At 35.0% G+C, this 19,385-nt stretch overlaps 1 protein-coding gene across 2 annotated transcripts in view; it reads right to left on the bottom strand.

Moving 5' to 3' along the window:
* Positions 1 to 19,385, bottom strand: part of PLEKHS1 (pleckstrin homology domain containing S1) — a 38,649-nt gene continuing 19,264 nt past the window's right edge. For both annotated transcript variants that reach the window (XM_081328855.1, XM_081328856.1), the window contains exons 7-16: positions 16,699 to 16,753; positions 14,693 to 14,788; positions 13,364 to 13,474; positions 12,419 to 12,499; positions 10,584 to 10,684; positions 7,536 to 7,727; positions 6,707 to 6,808; positions 3,539 to 3,671; positions 2,502 to 2,588; positions 1 to 1,937 (exon numbers count right to left, since the gene is read on the bottom strand). In XM_081328855.1, the coding sequence (XP_081184981.1) occupies positions 2,520 to 2,588; positions 3,539 to 3,671; positions 6,707 to 6,808; positions 7,536 to 7,727; positions 10,584 to 10,684; positions 12,419 to 12,499; positions 13,364 to 13,474; positions 14,693 to 14,788; positions 16,699 to 16,753 (940 nt within the window). In that variant the 3' untranslated portion in view covers positions 1 to 1,937; positions 2,502 to 2,519. The remainder of the gene's footprint in view (positions 1,938 to 2,501; positions 2,589 to 3,538; positions 3,672 to 6,706; positions 6,809 to 7,535; positions 7,728 to 10,583; positions 10,685 to 12,418; positions 12,500 to 13,363; positions 13,475 to 14,692; positions 14,789 to 16,698; positions 16,754 to 19,385) is intronic.

Raw genomic sequence — 19,385 nt, 5'->3', positions numbered from 1 at the left:
CAGATTGTTAATGCAGTGTGTTCTGATATGTTGGTCCCCGTTCAGACCACAGGTTGAAAAATCAAGACTTCTCAGATTAATACTTGGAATACCATGTGTCAATTTGTCTGTTATTTTATCATGAACTTCTCTGGCTAAAATGAAGCAATTCTCATACTAAAGCATAGCTTACAAATTTGGGAAAAACAGTAAAAAGGAAGATGAAGACAAAGTTAGCCATAGATTTATATTTCTATTTAAAAATAAATTTTATTTTGTAAACAATATAAATAATGACATGTAAGAACAAAACTTTGAATTCTCATTTAAAACTATGAAATAAAAAAGCTATATACTGTACTAAAAAATTAAACAATATACACTAAAAAGGAAAAGAAACTCAGAAAAACAGATCTAGAAAAAGGTAAATAATAGAAATAAAAGAAAACCATTATACAAGATACACTGTCTGATATCAAACTAGAAATAGATATGTACACACAGTTACAATTCAGTTTTTAAAACATTAATTAATCCTATACCATATCAAATCATACTATTTGATCCTATATTATGATCAATACAAAACCAGTTCAAAGGCTGAGAACTATCATATTTCTTTTCAAAACTGGATACATGTGAATTCTTCCTGACATACATAATTGCCTTTTTGGCAATAGACTAAGGCACAATTCAGCTAAAGCTCATCATATATTAAAATAATTCCATATTTTTGGAGTATAATTAATAATACATGGAGATCTTTTTACTTTTATTTCCTTACAAGAATCTGATTCACATTTATCTGTAGCATAAAAAGATAACAATGGTTTTTGAACATCTGGTGAAGTGTCCAATATACCAGAGAAACAATTAGATGAATAAAATGAATCACACTTAACATTTCTTAGAATCAAAGACCATGCAGTATAGGATATTTAAGTTCCCCATTCAATATTTTTTGCATATTGTCTAAATTTATGTATTTAATATTTTAAAATTTTGATCATATTGAATTATTGATTTTGTTTTTATAAAGTCTTCAATACACTTAACTCAATCTTAATATCAGACACTGCTATGGTATTATGTTTCAACAAGGAACACAACAAGTAAGTTAGCTGTTCATATTGCCACCTAGTTAATTGTACTATTTTCATAATTTTTTAAAAGTTCCAAAATGGTTAAAAGTTATTATTATCTTCAAAATATGTTTATTCTGTATTTTTTAAATACGTTTTGTTCCAAAACATTGATTTCTTATCAGAACCAACATGGAACTTTAATGTTTTTTCCAGTAACATCCAAATATATCTGACTGCTTTACACAATGGAAATGGATTTCTGTTTGAACCTAATTTAATATAATTAAATAAAAAGATATGACTAGTTTATTCTGGAGAAGAAACACTTCCCTAACTAGGATGACCCTTGTTATAGGAAATGTCAGCAAATGTGCATTTCAATCCTTGTTTTTAAACTCTACTGAATTTAATCATACAATCAAAGGTAAATTTAGTTTAGTACCACAGCCTGGTATTATTGAAATCTAACTTTCTATTTTAAACTGGATGCTGATATGTATCACATCTGCCATAATTCATATTATATTTTAGTCCCTATCATAATGCTCTTAGCAGCTACAGCATGTTCTTTGTTTAAACTTTGGTAAGATATCCTACTGTTTATGAATATATTTTGACTGCCACTAGTTGTTAGCAACTTAGTTAATTATTGAAATATAAGTAGAAATCATAACTACATTTAGAAAATTCCAATTTCCCTAATGTCCATTTGCAAAGTTCATTCACTTTCCATTTCTTCTTCAACTCATTTTGTTTCATTGATTTGTAATAACCAGGATCATCATTTCATTCACAAAGATTGCAAGGAGATCTAAAGTCTGATATATATAGAGGCAAATCTCTTATCAAACAGAAAATAACATGGAAAGAACTCTGTAAGAGAAAAATGAGAAGAAAATAAAAGAAAATTATATCCTGATATTATATCACAAAGTGAAATGATTGAACAGTTTTGACACCTGTAACTTTTAGTGCCTATAATCAGAAGAAATAAAGGGGAAAAAAGATGAATCCTTCCTACATGTTTATAATCAAATAAATGATGGCTTGGGAAGCTACATCCATGAGATTAGAGCAAAACCATATCTTCCCAAAGTTGTTTCTGTTTTTATTTTTTAAATTCCCTGAAAATTTTCACTGAGTTAACTTCTTGAAGTTGGAAAACTATGTAATGATATAACATGGTTGTATTATTATTATTTTTATTAAATCATTTAAAATATTGTCATCAAAAACAATGATCAGAAAAGGAGAATGATCTTGTGGGGATAAATTGGCAGATGGGTGAACTGAACAATTGTTACTGAGCTCATCTTTTTATTGATTTCCTTCTGCAGATAGGATAATAAGCTAGTGAAACCACAACAAACTAAATATGATTGTGTCTTGGCTGATTGATAAGTGCATGAAAAAGATACAGTTTTATGATATACTTACACTGTTCTTTTTACGCCATTATGGACATTTGCATCCTGGAACATGCAAAATCTCTGAATCTGGGAGTCGATTTATTGTCAGTTTTACCTTTTGGGGGGGTGGAATTAGGAACAGTGATTATAGTATTATATCTTACAGTTTATCTTGTACATTTTGTGTTAGTAAGATAATAAGCAATTGTTCAAATCCAAACTACGAATCAGCATGAATTTCTATAATAAACACTGGATATGAGAAATGTATACAATTCAGATGATTTAGGCCTGCAGCAGCAATGAATTTTCTTGCCAGACAGTTTTATGAAGTTGGGTATCATTAGCATCTTGATGGAATCCATGAAAAATCTATTGGCAACAAAGTCCTGAAGTGAATAATTTCTAATGTTAGACACTGAGAAGTAGATGAAGAAAAGCCAGGAATTACCACTACCATAATAATGAAATCATCTGTCAGCGTGATTTTAAAGCAGTGATAAATTTGTCTTACAACTTGCAGGATGACAGGGGATATAAAAGAATGTTAGCTTTTTCCTTGCTACAAATAGAAACAAATCATAGGCCAGCTTGAGATGCATTTCTAGTTTTAAAAAAATAACAATCCATTTAAGTTTGCTGATTCTCCTTACCAGGAGTTAGAATATTCTGAATATTTCACAAAATCAGTTGATGTGTCATTGCTGATAATAGTGGTGGTATTTAAAAAGATTTAAGTTATTGAAAGAAACTAGTTTGACCAAAACAAAAAAAACACTCCCCCCCGCCCCCCATCTTCTAGTCTTTACTACGCTTGCTCATTTTCACTTTATTTCTAAGGTCAGGCTTAAGTTTAAAAAGGGATCATATGGCTAATGAAACCAATTCGGAGAGGTGAATAGGGAGTGAAGGATGATACATGATCACTTATCATCTGGCTGGAAATTTCTAATTGTGGATTAGCAATTTATAAGCGGATAGGTGGGGCAAAATATCTAGTGATAATTTTCCATTAAAATTTTCTATTCCTTAGTGCTAAGCTTTACCTCAATTGTTATGTCTTACCTTCTTTCTTGATCTACTTATGAACCAAAATATTTCATCCATATCTTTGATATTCAAATCATTCACAGCCACTATATAATCTCCCTGATGAAATATGCATCCTAAATGACATGGGTCTTTCCACTGAGAAATGCTGCAGTAAATTAGAAAAGGGACAAACACAAGACATTTTAGACTTCTTATGTAACCTGATCTGGAAATGAACAGAAAACACCATCATAGATCACAGTTTTAAGGCTGCATTCCCTTATTGTTGGCAATGTTTGCTAAAATTGGTAGGATCTGATCATGCTGAATTTTCATTGCACAGCACAGCTGGCTGGCTGGCATTAAAATGTTAGAAAATGGAATGAATTTGAGAGCTGTTCATTTATTAGGACCAGGAAGAGCAATTAATTAGAAGTAAAATTGTTTGCAAGTGGGCAGTGGAAGGCTCTTACTATATTAAAATATTCAATACCAAGTTTTTATACAGTCATATAAAATCTCTTGTGACTTTAATATCTTGCAGCACACTATACTTCAAAAGGTTCCAAAAAGTAGCAACAGAAAAGAGAACTAGTTGCTCAATGAATGAACTGTGAGCAGCATTTGCTATTGTGTGTATGTGTGTGTGTGTGCGTGTGTGTGTGTGTGTGTGTGTGTGTGCATGTGTTAACAAAAGAAGTTTGTCAGCCCAAGAACAAATGGAAGATTTGTTATGCGAAGATTTAAAATGATTATAGATCCAGAGGACAGGAAGGCCTGGAGGAACGTTGTCCATTTGGGTTGCGATGGGTCGGACACGACTTCGCAACCAACAACAACATGGATCCAGAAATTGATTTATGTTATATATCAGATATTAAACCTCATATTAGCACTTTGAGGTAGACCAAGTGCTATATTTATATGTATATACACATATACATCTTCATATATACATCTTGTTATTAACTGCTGGCTGGAGGAATTCTGGGAGTTGAAGTCCATGCATCTTAAAGTTCCTGAGGCTGAGAAATAGTGATTGAACGTCTGACAGTGTTTTTTCTTTCCTACTTTTTATACCCAAGAAAATTAACGCAGGGTCACTTTCAATTTCTTTATAACAGCTTCCTTTTTCTGTGCTTAATTCACATTATGTTAACTACCACAATCCTAATGGAGAGCTTTGGCTATTGCTAATCTCCTTTCCACTTTATTTTTTTGTATCCTTCCTCCTTTTGCCAGTCCCTGATATTATAGGCCAGTCATTGATACTGATAGGCCTCTTTGCCTGTCAACACCACAAAGTGGGTGGGGAAAGGGATATTCTTCAGTGTCCAAGCCTTCAATACCAAACGTACAATTTCCCATTTGTTTTGAGAAGAAAAGAAAATAGGTAAAACATGTGACACTAGAAGCTGGCTATCCTAATCAAATTTCCTATTTCATCTTGTTATTAACTGAAATCTGGAGGGGGCTGCTGGACTGATGGCAGACTCCACCTCCCCCCCCCCGCTCTCCTCTCCACCTGTCCATCTTTTTTGGTTATCATATTGATGCATTCTCCTTGCGTTATTTTCCATTGTTTATTTTATTTTTCTGTTATCTTATTTCTGTTCTGTTTACATTCCATTCATTTTCTTCCTTTTTGTAAGCTGACTAGAGGATCCCTGTGGCAAGATGGGCAGCAAATAAATGTAACAAATAAATAAATGACCCAAAAATTATTAGTTATTAATCAGGAGTAGCATGACAGTCTATGAATGATAAGAAGCTAAAGCTATAGGATCTTGATACTTTTATTAATATTGTTTTTTCCTACAGTCTTCTACTTGCAATGCAAGGTTAAGCAAGCAATGCAATGTTGTTAAGAAGAAACTTCTTTGTTGCTTTATTTAATGTCTTCATTATTTGAAGAAAGATAGTGGTAGACAAAGTGTGACACCTTGTGGTTTACCAAGGCAGTAGAATTTTAAAATTTTAAAAACTTTCCAGGTTTTCTATTTGTTTTTTAAAATTTCACCCTGGATGTCTATTGTGCGAATAATGACTAACCCTACATGAGGCCTCTGGCATTATTTTCTGCCAACTGAATTTGCTTTGATATTGATGATAAGATACTCAACAGCAACTGTGCAGTTCAAGCAAACCTGGACTGTACAGCTTTGTTCACTAATTTGGTCTCTTCATACATATGTTCTCCCTGAGGCAAACACTTCAATTTCCTTTTATTAGTATCTATTCTGACATTAGGAGATATAAATACAAACACTGTTTACTATTGTATTGTTTTCAAAATTTAAAGCGAAGCTGTTTTGCACTTCAACAACTTTTCTCACCACGTTTTTACAAGTTAATTTTTGATCGCTAGAAAGATCTGTGAAATGTATTATAGATTTCTAAGATTCATCAAATGGTAGCTGGAGACACAAAATTAACTTATAAATAGCTGCTCAAATTAAAAGTGTTAAGAATTAATTAAGAAAGAATTAAAATTAAAAGAGCTACTTCATGACTTTAAAAAGAATTTTTATAAAGTCCTTTGGCAAAAGTCTATGGAAAAATCTGACAGATTTTTGATAGTGTTGGAACTATCTAATCCAATTAATTGACTTTTGTTAATGGAGTTAACAATCCCAGCAGATGGTGAGCACATGATTGGCCTTTTCTGGATTTGAAAGTTAAATTAGGGGGTTTTTGTTCCAGGAAAAGAGATCTCAAATGAATATCAGTGATGTATGGTTGAGAAGCTGAGGGAAAAATACCTTGGAAGATTGCAGTCATAAACTGTTTCCATAATACTGACAAAAAACAGCAGTGTGGACTCACTTTGAAAGTGACTTTGCTACTTTTAATAGTTAACCAACTGCACATTAATTAGTTGAAGCTGTCTCTTATGAAAGAATATTCAGTGATGAGAAGATGGCAGTACTAAAAATAACCCATGCATTTATTTTGGCCTAACAGCATATTAATTATGATAAAGCAATATATTTAGTTAAGGCAGCAGGAGTCTTATCAAAGTCCCTTCAACATAATCTTTGTTGAAAAACTGTAATTTGATCATTTAGTTAGCTGATTCTTTTAAGAAGGTAAGTAGTTAACCCATTCCCCACCTCCCAAAACAATTCAGCTGATTGTTTTCCAGAAGTTCAAACAATAAATGCAGTAAATAATTAATAAAATATAAATAAAAGACTTTACCATATGCATCCAGAAGCTTTTACAAGTGTTAAGTAGCATTTAAGATTATTCTGGGGAAGGAGAATATCCACCTGCTCCAACTGGTTTTCATCTGTGATTTTACTGAAAGAGAGAATGAAATCCAGAATGTAGGACTGTTGGATGTAAACCATTGCAAGCTATTGTTATTCATGCTAATTCTTAAGATAGAAAACATACACTGTAAGCAATAGCAAGCTATACAGTTTTCTAGACTGGGCTGGGAAACACTCAGCCAGATATGATTCAAATCTGCAGCAAACAGATTCGAATATTTTTTTAATTTTGCATATAGTTGAATTTCTGCCTCCTCTTCCATATAATTATATTTTTATTTAGAATTCTGTCTTTCCAAATTTTAAACAGTATTAATATCGCTTTCTCCTCTTGGCTAGGGCAGGAGTACAGGATGCTGTCAAACCAAATACAGATATGTCACAACAAAAGAAAAGGCATCCAGTAATGGTAGCAGAAGTTTCAAAATCAAACTATTTTAGAGGGGAAAAATTGGACCATTTCATTTCTCTTGTATCTATGCTTAATATGCAAATAAAGGAACAAATTTATGCTTTGGTGAATTCAATCAATAAGATGATGGAGAGATAAAGTTAAACATTACTTCCTGGTTCACATAATGGAACAACAAACTTAAAATTTTTGTTCATTAACTACCAGTGCGATCTTTATCTATTTAGAACTGGAACGATTTGACAAGGTTGTATTTATCTCCAATTTAAACAAAACATTTCCTTTTAGATCTCAGCATTTTACAATAATGAAGGAAATGACTGTATTCAAAAGACATTCTTACCTGAGAATTATGGACAATTGAACCACAGATAAAAAGAAGAGTTTGGGTGTTTTCCCCAATATTCTTGGTAATGGCTTTGGTTGGTGTTGGCTGTCTTCTGCCATTTGTACATCCATTTGATTTTGGGGAAGGGTCACTAATTGATTATTGGCACCTTTTGGTTTTATTTTATCTTCTACCATTTCTGGAATTCTGAGGGGCAGATTATATTAACCTTAAAAGACGTTCATCAATCAGATCCCCAAAAATCTTACCTCTGCACAATCAAATCAAGGGCAACACTTGAATGAAAGGAGATCATGTAAAATTAAGAACAAATTTAGGATAATTCAGGTAAAATTTAGCAAGAAAATGTGATAATTTATTCACTGACCTCATGGCCGTGAGTCATAGATTTCTAAAGTCAGTCTTTTGACATATGTTGAAACTACATTGAGTACACTTTGCATTTTGAAGACCCTGAAGTGTTTGGAAATAAACTTACTTATGTTGTGCTGTTCTACTTTCTGTTTGGCCTTATAATTTTTTTCCAAAATGGATAATTCTTTCTGAATTTCACACATTTAGTGATCCAGCTTTTTATTTGCTTCTTCTTATAGCTCAAATAAACATGGGTGATTCCATGTTTTGAACAGTCATTTATGCCTTTAAGTCAATGTTGACTCCTGGCAATTGCTTGGACAAGTCCCTGCAGTTTTCTTGGCAACATTTTTGTAAGTGGTTTGCCATTGCATGTTTCCTAAGGCTGAGAAAATGAGACTGGCCCCAGGCCACCCAGCAAACCTGTTCTCAGTTTGTCCTCTAAGACCTCACTAAAGTGATTCCTGTATACCAGGGGTGTCAAACTGCCAGCCCACAGGCCAGATGCATCATAGAGAAACTGCGCCCACCCCATTGCCACCAATGGCAAAAAGGTCACAATATGTTGTGACACGTCATGTGACATTGCAAGCTTGACACCCCTGCTGTATACCCTATGCTGCTTGCTAAGGCTGGAAGACTGAAATCAGCTCAAATTGAAAAAATGGAACAAATAGATATTGACAATGAATTAGATCTTCTACAATTTTGCCATGTTGGCTGGGAACTCTTGGAAATGTACTTGCATTACCTTTGAAGAGCTTCAGAATGGAGAACCCTTGTTTAGTCTATAGAAAATTTGGGGAAACTATCCAATGCGGAATTTCCTAAAAGTGTATTAACTGCTTATAGCAAAACCAGCAAAACAAAACAATGGATTGTCTTGTTCCAGATTACTTCAAATATTGTTATTAATAAATTTTAAATGCTATGTTAGGCCATAATTCAATGAGGTAAGAATGAACTACAGCAAACATCAAGGTCACATACTTCTCTTCTTATTTGACCAAAGGGAAAAACTATTTTTTATTAGCAGTTTTTGGAGAGGCACATCTTGCTATGTCATTCTCATCAACAAAATGTAGTCAGTGTTAAATAGAGATTGTTTAAAACAAGCTGACCTGAAATCCACTGGTAGCATCAGAATTGAAAATAAGAAATGTGTGGGCCTTAAGCTGTTTTGGCCATGTTAAACTCTGATTTGGCCACTTGAATTTGAATATGGCCACTGCATTATTTATAATTGGTTCATTTAGAGATATAGCAAAAGAAAACAAAGTGTGTAACCAGCACAAAAAGAAAATGGCAGTATACTTCTTTAGAAACTTATGAGTTAATATGTGATAAGTATACAATTAAAATTATTGGTAATAATTACCATCATTCTGACTGCTAGTATTAATATCTGAAGTTAGATTTTATTTTTAGTACTGATTTCCAATCTTACTCCAATTTGAACTCAGGTGATACAATTAATCAAATGTTTACATGCTGATGGTCCTTTGGAAATAAAGTTGGATATCAGCCAGATTGAATGTACATTTTCTGATACAATAAAGATTAACTTAAAATAGAAAGAACAGACAAGAGGAACCTCTAGCACAGGAGCCTAAGATGACCCCTGTAGTTTTCCCCTATAGTCCTAAACTTCATCCTCCTCTAAATCTTTGACCTATCTCCCCAGCCCTCATGTTTTCAGAATTCTCATTCTCTCTCCCCTCCTGATTATTCACAACGATCAGTTAACCAACAGGTGAATGCTAAGAGCAAATCATTCACAAATAATTTCTGAGTAGGGAGGGGGATTTATTTCGGTACAAGAAGAGAACCCAGAAGGAAGTGCTTTGTACCATTTTTTTTCAGGGAGAAAAGACCAGAATGGGACACCTCTGCATGGTCAACTCGGGACAACCAGCGCTGGGTTTACCACCACTTACTACCACTATGTCGCCTCTGCCAACTCATTCTGCCAAATCATTGCAGAATAAGTCAACATGGGCAATTTGCTGTGGGGACAACTCGCTGTAGGCACCTGGGACAACTTGCTGGGTTGCCCAGATGGGTGAGCAGTCAGGTGAGCAAGTGAGTGAGGAGAGCTGGGTGGGTGGGCAGGCGAGTGGGTGGGCAGAGCACATAATGGTGGTGGCAACTGAGGGCTTCCCATTCTCCTATCCCATGCTGCTGCCACCACTGTTTACTGTGCACACCTGCTCACTCACTCACTTGCCCACCCAGCTCTCCATTGGGGTGCCCCCAGTGAGTTTTCCCCACAGTGAAAGGCCCATGTTGAGTTGTCCTGCAACGACCTGGCAGCAGTGAGTTGGCAGAGGTGATTGGGCAGTGGTGAAGGGGCTGCCCCTAACTGGCCATCCACAACAGGCCTGTCAGTTGTTCCAGACCCAAAAAGAGGGTATTGTCCATATAGAGGACAACAGGTGCCAAGCACTTCTAATAGAACTACTAGAGACGGAATGCCAAATAAAGGATTGGAATTTCTGCCTTCTATTGCCATTCTGGTTTTGAAGCCAACTCTGGTGGTCTTGCCTGCAACATGCACAATAAGGAAAAGTTTTAAAGTATTGTACTTATTGTTGACTTTGACTTTGCTACTCACATGAAAAAAAATTGTAAAAGAAATGCATAAATATTTGTTTCAGCAGAGAAATATCTAGTAGCTAGTATACTTACAAATCTTTCATGGACATATATTCTTTACTGCTACTGAACTTTTCATTTTCTGAGATGCTATATTCTCCCAGTGTGTTAGATTCATCAATCACCTCATCCAGCTTTGAAAATAAATTACATAAACAATTAATAAATGTTATCTTATACACTATTTGTATACAAATGTCATCAGCTAAACTTAACAGTTTCTAGATTTGGATTCCACTATTGATACACTCTATCTGGCTAAAGCTAAAACTGTATCTTAGTAGTGAAGCAAAATAAAATAGTTGTTGCTGAGTAGTTAATTTAGTTTCTATAAAAATCTCAGTAACTAGGACTGCTGAAAATGTTAGAATATGTTCAAATTGATCAAGACAAAAAAGATGGCAAAAGGGAAAATAGGCTCATTTCACCTGCCCTGCTCAAATCAATTTTCTTTCTGAAAGTAGTCCCTAGAGAATCAACATTATTTTGTACAGTAGAATCAACCTATTTTTTCTCATTTCTGGCTTCCTTCCTAGTGTGGTGCAGGTAATGCTTAAATTATCTGGAATCACGCTAAAGATAAAAAAATGGAAGGTTTTGTTCTTTTAGATCAGGGGTAGGCAACCTTGGCTCTTTTATGACTCGTGGACTTCAACTCCCAGAATTCCTGAGCCAGCCATGCTGAGGGGAAAGGGAGAGGTTTCCAAGCTGAGCCATGCTGGCTCAGGAATTCTGGGAGTTGAAGTCCACAAGTCATAAAAGAGCCAAGGTTGCCCACCCGTTTTAGATCTTAGCTGCACTCAGCAAAATTAATCAAGACTTTCTTTTGGACTATCTATAAGATAGTGATATGGAGCATTGTGTTATCATGGTTATTCTAATTGGTGACAATGGGGGAAGAGAAATTGGAGATTTGGGCATTATAATATAGGATGAAGGCTTTTCTCCTAATCTTTTTCAATCTGTTTGATGTTATCATTAGTATGCTAATGATCTCTACCTATATCTCTCTACCCAAGGCTGACCAGAAGATGAAATGGACTTGCAAGCTGTAAGGGACTAGATGGGATTGAACAGACTCAGACTAAATCCCATAAAGGTGGAATTAGTTCCTCTGCATCAAGGAAGTTCCAACTTTAGTCTTGGATGGAATGTTGTCAATGGTGTGCTGGACCACACTGGCTTACAAGAGGTGATGGTTAAACGTTCTGCAATTTAGTGAGCCAATTGAAGACAGAGCCGAAACACTAAGCTTAATACACCAATTAGCAATGTTCCATGACTAACGGTGCAGACCCAATTCTTAAACATTCAGGATGTTTAAGGATATTAGTCTCTTGAAGGATTTGATACACAATTTAGGCTTCTCCTGGGCTCCTGCTAGAGTGTCTTTGGCCAGCTCAGACTAGGGAAGAGTAGGGTAGAATGTCCCTGTCAAATACATGTAAATTGAGAGGGAAATGTTATGGGCTCCCAACCCTGAATGTTAGGGGCAGGACCTGATGAAAGATGTTTTTGGACATCATTCTCTTGCTTTGGAACAGCTTACCTCCTAAGGTCAGAATGGCCCATTTCTTTATACTCTTCAGGACAGCAGTTAAAACTGCTGATGGCAAAAACTTAGAAATTTGATGTTTCTATGTTGATTATATTTCTGTGATGTTTTCAGATGCTTATTGCTTATGATAACTTATCGCTTATAACCCTCGTAAATTGTTTAAGCAGCATGGAAATAATTACATAAATAATGTATAAATAAATAACATGTTAAAAATGAATGATTGTATTTGTTTATGCAAACATCCGGATTGTGCTTACTCCACGGCTTGCCTAATTGATGACATGGGAGATCAAGCCATTCTGCTTACCTCAGCTAAAATACTTGATGGATAAGCATAATATTCCTCTTTTTCTTCCCTTTCTTCAAATGAAGTATTTGTCAGTTGCCTCTAAAACAATAATTTAATTATTTTTTTACTCAAAAATATTTGAGAAGATAAAAATAAATGTCAGCTATAAAAATCACTGCAAAACAGTGAGGTACCTATTGCTTCCTTATTAGATCAGAAATGAAGTTCAGAAATGGAGGTCACTGATTAAAATATATATGTTATAATGTGGGGGAAAAGCCAAATTAAGACTCATCTCTGCCAATTGGTATATAGCTATATACTAAGTACAGTAACAAGAGCTAATGTTATAATTTTAAAAGGTAAATGGTAAATGGTAAAATGCTTAGATAACTATTGAACATTATCATGCTAATGCATAGATCCCATACACATTTATCTTGTATAAATATTCTGACCAAATAGCAAAACATCTACATACTTCATTGTATTACTAAACATTCATTCATTAATACTAACTCCTTTGTCAAACATAACCATATTTGGAGCCTCATAAGCGTAAAAAGAGGCAGAAATAAAGTAACAATTGGCAAGAGGAAAGGACGGAAGGAAAGAAAGAAGGAAGGAAGGAAAGAAGGAAGGTAGGTTGTAAATTTTTTTTTAAAAAATCCCATTTACATCCCGCCCTTCTCCGAAGACTCAGGGCGCCTTACAATCTAAGAAGCACAAATCAATGTGCTTAGCAATAGCCTTCATTCTATGTATATGCCTGCTTATTAGGGCTTTCGGGGCCCCCCAAGCGGCATTTTACAAAGTCAGCTTATTGCCCCCAACAAGCTGGGTCCTCATTTTACCTACCTCGGAAGGATGGAATTGTTCCCCTTACTGCAAATAATCAAATATTAATAAATATTTCATATAATTCTGATGGACAACATATCCAGGATCAGTTTCTGAACTCACCAGGCGGTATAGGAGTTTTCCCGGAGACTCATAAATATGTCGTTCTTTCTCGATTTCTTGAGGAGTAGGATCTGAGTTTGGCCTTTGTTTGTGAGCTGATGCTGCTATGTCCTATACCCCAAAGAAAATAATTAGTCACTGAATGGTTAGTGATAGTCATTTATTGAGTATAGAACACAGGTGGGCTTCTCACAGCTGTGAGAAGCCCAGCTGTGTTCTATACTCAGTGACAAAATTATTTTCATTCTCTGATTGTAAAGCTTTTAACTGATAGTAATTTATTATCAATGATAGCTGAAAATCTGAGATAGAGTTTCTGATAAGAATTAATATAAACAGACACTTTAGCGTTAATTTACTTTTGATATGTTACAATTGTTGAAGAAGAAAAGGGTAAAAAAAAACTATACTTAATCACTAAGGGGATATTAGTCAATGGCACAGCTAGGATATGCTGTTAATATTGAGCATACTGTGAAAGAAGAGACAGGAAATTTTCTGAAAACAATGTTTCTCAACCCTGGGGACTTTAAGAAGTGTGGACTTTGAACTGCTACCCAATTGATGATTTTGGATCAATTGGATGCTACCCAATTGATGATTTTGGTCCATCTCAGATAAGTAGTAAGAATTGTTGAAGGAAAAGAGAACAATTATGCTGTCCTTGTTTTATTGTCATGCCACCTCAAGTATTTAATAAAAAAATTATATATATCTAGAGCAGACATGTCAAACAGAAGGCCCGGGGGCCAGATCAGGCCCGCGAAGTGGTTTCATGTGGCCCGCGAAGCCATCCTGGAAACAGTGAGGGAACGGCCCCCACTGCCTTGGCCCTGGCCCAGAGACCCTCCTTCTGCCAGAGACCCTCAGATCTGTCCCACTCCTGCCCAGGCCCCCATAGGCACCCTTGATGCGAACGATGTAGAGCTGGCCACACCCAACCAGTAGGCCATATGCACTCTAGCCACGCCTACCCAGTAGGCCACGCCCACCCTGGCCTTACCCACCTGGCCCCCTGAGAGCAACCGCAATGCTGATGCGGCCCTCAATGAAATTGAGTTTGACACCCCTGATCTAGAGTTATCATGGAAGAAAGTCTGTTTAAGTACATCCCTCTCCAAAACCTCTAAAAAAATAGTAACGACTAAATATGCTTACTGGGAATATAAGAGTAACTAATGGAAGAAAGAATGAAGAATGAAATCCAATTTCTTAGGAGAGGGTATTTTCTTGACTTCTTAATATTTTGCCCCTTGCCACATAATATTATATAACTGGTTTGTAATTAAAGTGGATGTGTGTCTATAAAATTAAACATGTAACACTTACTTCATATTTAGTGCCATCCATTTTGGTGACAGAGGTAATATCCAATTCATCAAGACAGGCTGGGACAGATTTGGACCGACTTCTGACTTTCTGTTTCTGATTCAAAATTTAGGCAGCAAATTTTATATACTTTACATAAATCATAACAATTGTTTATCATAACAGCTGAAGACATGTTTCTGCAAGCATTTGGGGGCAAGTAGTGTGCAGGCTCTCTTTTAGGCAGATTATTAGTTGTTGCTTGCTCCTGTTTATTTTACACATTTCCTTATTTTGTAAACTACTTTACTTGAGATCCACAAAAATGGGCAGTGTGTAAACTGTGTAATAAATAAATGGCTATATTCTTTCTTTGAATCTTCAGATGCCCATAAATAAGATTCACTTTATATTCCATTCATCTAGGGTGGCAAATATATTCCGAAAGTTATGCAAAAGATAGCGAGGCTCTACTTGCTTGTTGTATTGTATTCATTGTCATTTAATCCTCAAGCATTTTGCTGTATTGAAAACTTCCACATTGTCTTTTCTAGGTGAAGAGGCATTACTTTGGGATATAAAATTACATTATTATATTATGAGCTCTTGCTGTTAAACATTCTGCTGCAGGGGTCATTCTGGCTTTCGATTCAAGAGGTTGATCAAATAAGCCTTTTTCTGTTCTGGTGCTGCTGTGCAAACAATGCAACAGGTGTGTTGCAAGGTTACAATAGTCCCAGGTGAGCTGCCCTTTCATTGAAGCTCTTTCCCAGTATGTGTCATGGAGAGAAATTGATTAATACTTCAATATGTTAGTTCTTGGGTTTTTACTTTTTATTTTGCTTTTTACTGCATTGTATGTTGTTTTAAAACTGAACATCACCCACAGCACTTATATAAACATAATTTATAAATAAATAAAAAAGAAACAAATGTTTTCCCTTAATAGCAAATACCAGTAATCTGTTTTATGATTGTTAATAACATGGGACATTGATGATTAGGTTAAGCTGTCTCAAAACTTCATATAACACTTAAGAAGGTTGCTAAATTTTAACAATAGCCACGATCTGCATAAACCATCTGGTGTTTTCCTTATATTATTATTTAGTTCATGCCTTTTCTGTATAAGTTTAATTTATTGTTTTACTGTTTTTATGATTGTTACAGTTATTACCTTTGATTGTTTTTTAGTTATTGCTTAAGCAGAGATGCTTAAGATGGGTATAAATCTTTTTAAAAAATATAGTACATGGCTGATGTGTTGTAATCCTGTCTTTTAAAATTGGACTTGGATCACAAATAAAAATCAAGAATTATGTAAATATTATCTTGTCAACATTCAGCAGATTAAGGAGATTAAGCAAGTGTTAGTGAAAGTGAATAGGTGGAGGAAAATTGATTCACATTCTTAAGTAAAGGGGAAGAACTTTAAGTAAACCTGTCTTTAATGAAGGCAAATAAGAAAAGAATGGGCTTATCATTATCAACATCAAAGATTTACAATATTGCTTGTAAAAGTGACATTTCTTGAGCTAATAATTTTGTTAGATCGTGAGTTCTGGACCGCATGGCCAAGATGGACGATTCAGGACAACAGGGTTCACATAGCACACTTTATTGATTCAGCAGAGACTGGGAGAACAAAGGCAACTACCCTTTTATATACCTAGCCAGGTATACATTGCACCAATCCCAATATCTGGATTTCCCGCCAGAGGATGCCCTGCCAATCCTGACAGGGCACCCTGCCACCTGGTGGTGATAGTGGCTTATCTGTGTGTGACATCCCCTCTGTACATAACAAATTTGAAACCTGGCTTCTTTAATCTGATTGCCTTATTAAAGCTTTTGGCAACAATTGCTAGTAAAATCCTATGTGGTTTTCTTGTGAACTAGAATGTGGTTGGAAAAGAAGGAAGGCAAATGAAAATGAACAGTTTTGTCTTTTTTTCTCCAGAAACATTAAATATGGTACTTTAATAACATAAACTCTTGGTGTAACTCAAAAGAAAACATTAATTTACCTGTTGCTCTGAGCACAATGTAAATAGGAAGGTGGCCCATTCCTCAACTTTCTTGCTAGAATTTTAAATGTTTTAAAACAGACAAAAGAGAAATAGACACATGAGAAATGAAAGTGAATAGACATTGTCTGGTGAGTAACAGAAGTTAAAAAATATATAAGTCCAGATGATGCTCACAAGTTTTAGACATTCCACCAGATGATGACTCTGTCATTTTTTGCCATTGCCTATGACTTTCAGAATTAATCAAGAAGCATGCAGCAAGCTGCAGCACCTATTTGGACTTCAGAATTAAGCACAATGGCTTGGAAGAGTGAAATTCCCTTGGATTTGGATGCTTGATTTGCAGGCTAGAATTGAAAATTGAAAAAAAAAAATCCCAGAAACATAAACAGGAAAACCACTTCAATATTGTTGTCCAGTAAAATTCAGCCTTTCTATGGAGAGTCAAGCTTGATTTAAAAGAAATTTTACTTGCCCACACTCTTTTAAAAAAAGAAGGGAAACTGTTTTGTTGTTTTGTTTTGTATGCCACTCAGGCAGTGGTGGGATTCAAATATGTGAACAACTAATTCTCTGTGTGGATGCCATTTCCAGAAGTCCATTCTGGGTCTGGGCAACAAAAAATTAGCTACTGGATCTGCCGAAGTGGTGCGAACTGGCTGAATCCCACCACTGCACTCCGGGTCATTTTTTGTGTGAGATCGGAAGCTATGTAAATTAGATAATAAATAAAACGTTGTTGTTTATGTAAGTGTTATCTTTTCATTTTTACAGGAATAGGTCATTTCAAAAGCTATAAGACTACAGATATTTGGAGACAACACCAAGGATTCTTCAAATATGAAATGACAGGGCCCAAGATGCTTTTAAAAAATAAACTTGTTGAGTGATTCCATTATTTTATGCATGAATTATTTTGAGGATGGCTCGAGTTCAATTCTTCTATTTGGCCAATTATTCTAATGGTGTCTTTTTTCTTGCTGAAGAATGATAAGAGAAGAAAAGATGATATTTTAATTGGTGGGCTGGATGTCAACCCTCAGACAGTTTCTGTTAATTAAAAACTGATATCAGACTAAGGATGGCAAAAGAAATTATGCTTTTCAAATGACTCCTACACAGGTAGTCCTCAATTTACAATTTATAGCCAGAATCAAGGTCAAAATTGTAAGTTAGCCGATTTAATGACCATTTTTATGAGAGTGAATCACCATACTAACTAAGCAAATCCATGGAGCTTTACACATTTGCATAGTATCCAAATTTGATTCATAGTCTTTCTTGAAATAATTTGGAGTTTAATCCTTAAGACGTCAATCTGTAAACTGCACTTTTGGCCTGTTACCACATGCTACTTATTTTACAACAACCCCTCGTATATGAATTTTTAAAAAAAATATGTTATTATTATTCAAAGAGACATTTCCATTCATAACAGTTCTCTCCCTCCCTCCCTCTCTCTCTCTTCCTCCTCTTTCCTCTCTCTCCCACCTCTCACTATTTTAACAAAATATACATTATCCTTTTGTTTGAATTGATATCAAAACACCAAAGTAGTAAGGGTATGCAATAATTCTGATGTTGCACAGAAATTCTGAAAAAACAACTTTCTTCTATGGAGCCAGTGATATTATCCAATAGAGATTTCTTCACCAATTCCTCCTATAAGCAAACTAGGCATGTGGGTGCAGGAATGGGAACCAGTTTGCTGCTCCAATTTCTCTGCATTCATAGCCTCTCTTTGCTTGCAGTTACTCTATCTCCAGCCAAAGATGTAATGAGAATATATGGTCATGGTAGGTATGACATGCCCTCTTTCATACTTTTGGATGATTGCTTAGATGAATTGCAGAGAGACTGATATCATGCATGCTTGCTCTTCCTGTACATGGGCGAATGTATGCTCAACTCTACATGCAGCAATCCATTTAATGGTGGATTTAATGGGGATTAGGAATGTAGGAGATTCTTGAGACTTCATTGCAAAAACCCCTTCATTTACCATAACCAATCGATCTCCACAGGGACTATTTTTGATGAAGGCAACTGAACTCTAATAACTTGTTTTCCTTTCTGACGTATAAAAACTTATAAAAACATTACAAGTAACATTATGTTTCAAAAGAACGATATAATTCCATTGTTTAAAGAAAACTCTGTTCTAGATGACCAAATTATCAAAAATAATTCTAAACAAATGTTCTTTGTACCATACCTTTTGTTTACAAGATCTTACTAGAAACAGGCAGAAATTTTAATTCTTTCAGAGTAGCTGAAAGGAAATTAAATTCTTTCAGAGTAGCTGAAAGGAAATTGGTAGGGTTTTTTTTAATCTGAGAAGAATTATAATTATAAGATATAAGAATTTATTGAATTCTGGGAAAAAGGAAGAAAAGGTTTAATTATAGGATGTATCAAAAAGAATATGCATTTTTAAAGTATAATTAATTTTTCTCCCATAGCGAAAGTGCAGTGCAAGTCTGAATTTCAGATAGTTTTCAAATTAGCCACATAAAATATTCCACTAGAATTGATTTCACTTAAGAATTAGCTCATATTTCCCTTCTCACGATAGAGCTTCCACTATTCTAGAATAGTGGAAAATAGTTTCCTCTTAAAATAATTTTATTTAATTATGAAAAAGATATATTCTCTTCTTTCTTTCTTTCTTTCTTTCTTTCTTT

This window comes from Vipera berus (genome assembly GCF_964194415.1).
Source record: "Vipera berus genome assembly, chromosome: 5".
NCBI classification, from domain to species: Eukaryota; Metazoa; Chordata; class Lepidosauria; order Squamata; family Viperidae; genus Vipera; species Vipera berus.
This window is presented reverse-complemented; position numbering and strand designations above follow the sequence as displayed.